Source organism: Bison bison, unplaced genomic scaffold, assembly GCF_000754665.1.
Source record: "Bison bison bison isolate TAMUID 2011002044 unplaced genomic scaffold, Bison_UMD1.0 scf7180017864375, whole genome shotgun sequence".
Lineage (NCBI taxonomy): Eukaryota > Metazoa > Chordata > Mammalia > Artiodactyla > Bovidae > Bison > Bison bison.
Window position 1 is genome coordinate 2,367,540 of NW_011494947.1, and position 2,093 is coordinate 2,369,632.

Consider the following 2,093-nt stretch of genomic DNA (forward strand, 5'->3'; position numbering starts at 1 on the left):
TTTACTGTCTGAGCCACCAGAGAAGCCCCCTCCCAGCCCTGAGACTTTGTCTAATAAGCCCCTTGGAGCAGAGAGGAGAGGGCAGATGGCTGGGGTCGAAGGACCCCTGCGGAGTCCCTGCGATGGGAAGACACTGGCAAAGCCGGTGGTCTCAGCTCTGCCATCGTCCTAGCCCCTCATGTAGACCGAGAGGCGTCACCGAATGTGCTGCCACTCACTCGCTGGGTGCACCCACAGCCCAGGCCCCTGCTGGACCAGTGGCACACCACCAGCTAGTAAGGGAGTCCTTTATTACCGCGTTAAACAGAACTGGTTAAACAGAGTTGGTCTGAGCTGCTGCCTGGGAGGCAGGAAGGGCATCGGGAAGGGACTAGGCTCCTCCCTGTGCCAGGCGCCCACCCTCCCAGTGCCAGGGCCCTGCCATCTGCTGGAAGAGGGCCCGGGGAAGGGTAAGAGAGCCAGGAGGAGATGCCGAGACTCCTGGGCAGAGGTCGGCAGGGGGCCTGGCCGCATGGGGATTCCCCGGCATGACAGGGTAGAAAGGCAGCCAGGCCTCCCTGCCCAGCACCTGGCGGGGCCTGCCTTGTGGCAGGTGGGGCCACAGGGCTGCGGGGCCAGTTTGGGAAGTATTGATCGGTCAAAGGCCAACCAGGGTTGGCAGGGTCACAAAGAGCTCCAAAACCCAGGCCCTCTCAGGCCATGAGACCCAGCTCTTTGGACAGGCCAGGACCCTTTAAAGGGTCATGACCCTAAAAGGGGCCGCGAGCCCAGGGTGGGCGGTTCCTTTAGTGAGTGCGACCCAGTCCCAGGATCTTGAGAAGGGAGGCACTCCTTGAAACCAACAACGAGGCCCCTTCCCAGGGTGGGCCACACCCCGGCCGGCTGGCCAAGCAAGCAGGCTGCCCTAGGGCCCCAGGAGCCCTGGGCCTCAGCTTCCTCTGATGAGAAGCCTTGGCATCTTGCATCTCTTGACCTGCCTGGTCCCTCAGCTGGGCTGTGTGTTCGTGGTGGATGACAGATAGGTCAGGGGTGGGGGCGCTACAGGACAGAGGGCAGGTCTGGAGCTGCGGGCTCCGGCTGAACCCGCCCTGGATCTCTGCAGATGGCCCCCGACTCAGCCTCCTGGGTACCGACCCTGCCCGGGTATGTCAGTGTCACAGGGTGTTCAGAGTCCATCGGGGAGGCGCAACACACGCGGATGGACTAGTTCATGTGTGTACTGTGCACACTCGCAGGTGCCCACACGTACCTGTGCGTGTGCAGGCGTGTACGGCGAGGGAGTGCACGCTGTTGGGGGTGTGCACACCGTAGCCGCCTGGGTGAACTCTGAATGCACACTCACTCCTGCCGGAGGGGAGGGGGTGTGAGCACGGACTCGGGAGGGTGCCAGGCAGCAGGCTCTGGTGGGTGTGTCTGCACAGCGCACCTGCGGGGGTGTGCAGGCCCTGGGCCAGGGAGGGGGGCACCTCGGGGTCTGGGGGCACCTCAGGGCCCAGCAGCCCTCACTGCCAGCTGGCACAGCTCTCGGGCAGGCTGTGCAGGATGGCCTCCAAGTTCTGCTTGTCGGCGCGGATCTCTGAGAGGTCGTTCTCGAAGCTCTGGATCTGCAGCTCCTGCAGCTTGGACTCCTGCTCCAAGAGGCTCAGTTTCCCCTGCAGGGCCCCCGGGGGACCCAGCCGCAGCCTCAGACGCTCCAGTGCCCACTGGGTCTCGTTCAGGGCCCTGGCTGGGGCTCTGTGGGTGTCTAGCGACCCTGGACAGAAGAGCATAGACAGCCTCAGGGAGGGGGCTGGCTCCCCACCCATGGAGGGCCCTCCCCAACCCCAAATTTTCAGGATGCCAACTGCCCCACCAGCTACCAGGAAAGCAAGAGCCCAAGAGGGCAGTGTGGTGAGGTAGGTGAGGGCCTGGGCTGGGTTTGTACCCCACCAAGCTTATGTGCTTAGAAAGCTGAGCGCAGAAGAATTGATGCTTTTGAACTGTGGTGTTGGAGAAGACCCTTGAGAGTCCCTTGGACTGCAAGGAGATCCAATCAGTCCATCCTAAAGGAGATCAGTCCTGGGTATTCATTGGAAGGACTGATGTTGAAGCTG

The 2,093-nt window shown here is 62.7% G+C and overlaps 1 protein-coding gene across 1 annotated transcript in view; it reads right to left on the reverse strand.

Moving 5' to 3' along the window:
* Positions 1-273: 273 nt before the first annotated feature.
* Positions 274-2,093, reverse strand: part of LAMC3 (laminin, gamma 3) — a 63,437-nt gene continuing 61,617 nt past the window's right edge. The window contains 1 exon segment of the mRNA XM_010856944.1: positions 274-1,753. Coding sequence (XP_010855246.1) covers positions 1,503-1,753 — 251 coding nt within the window. The 3' untranslated portion in view covers positions 274-1,502.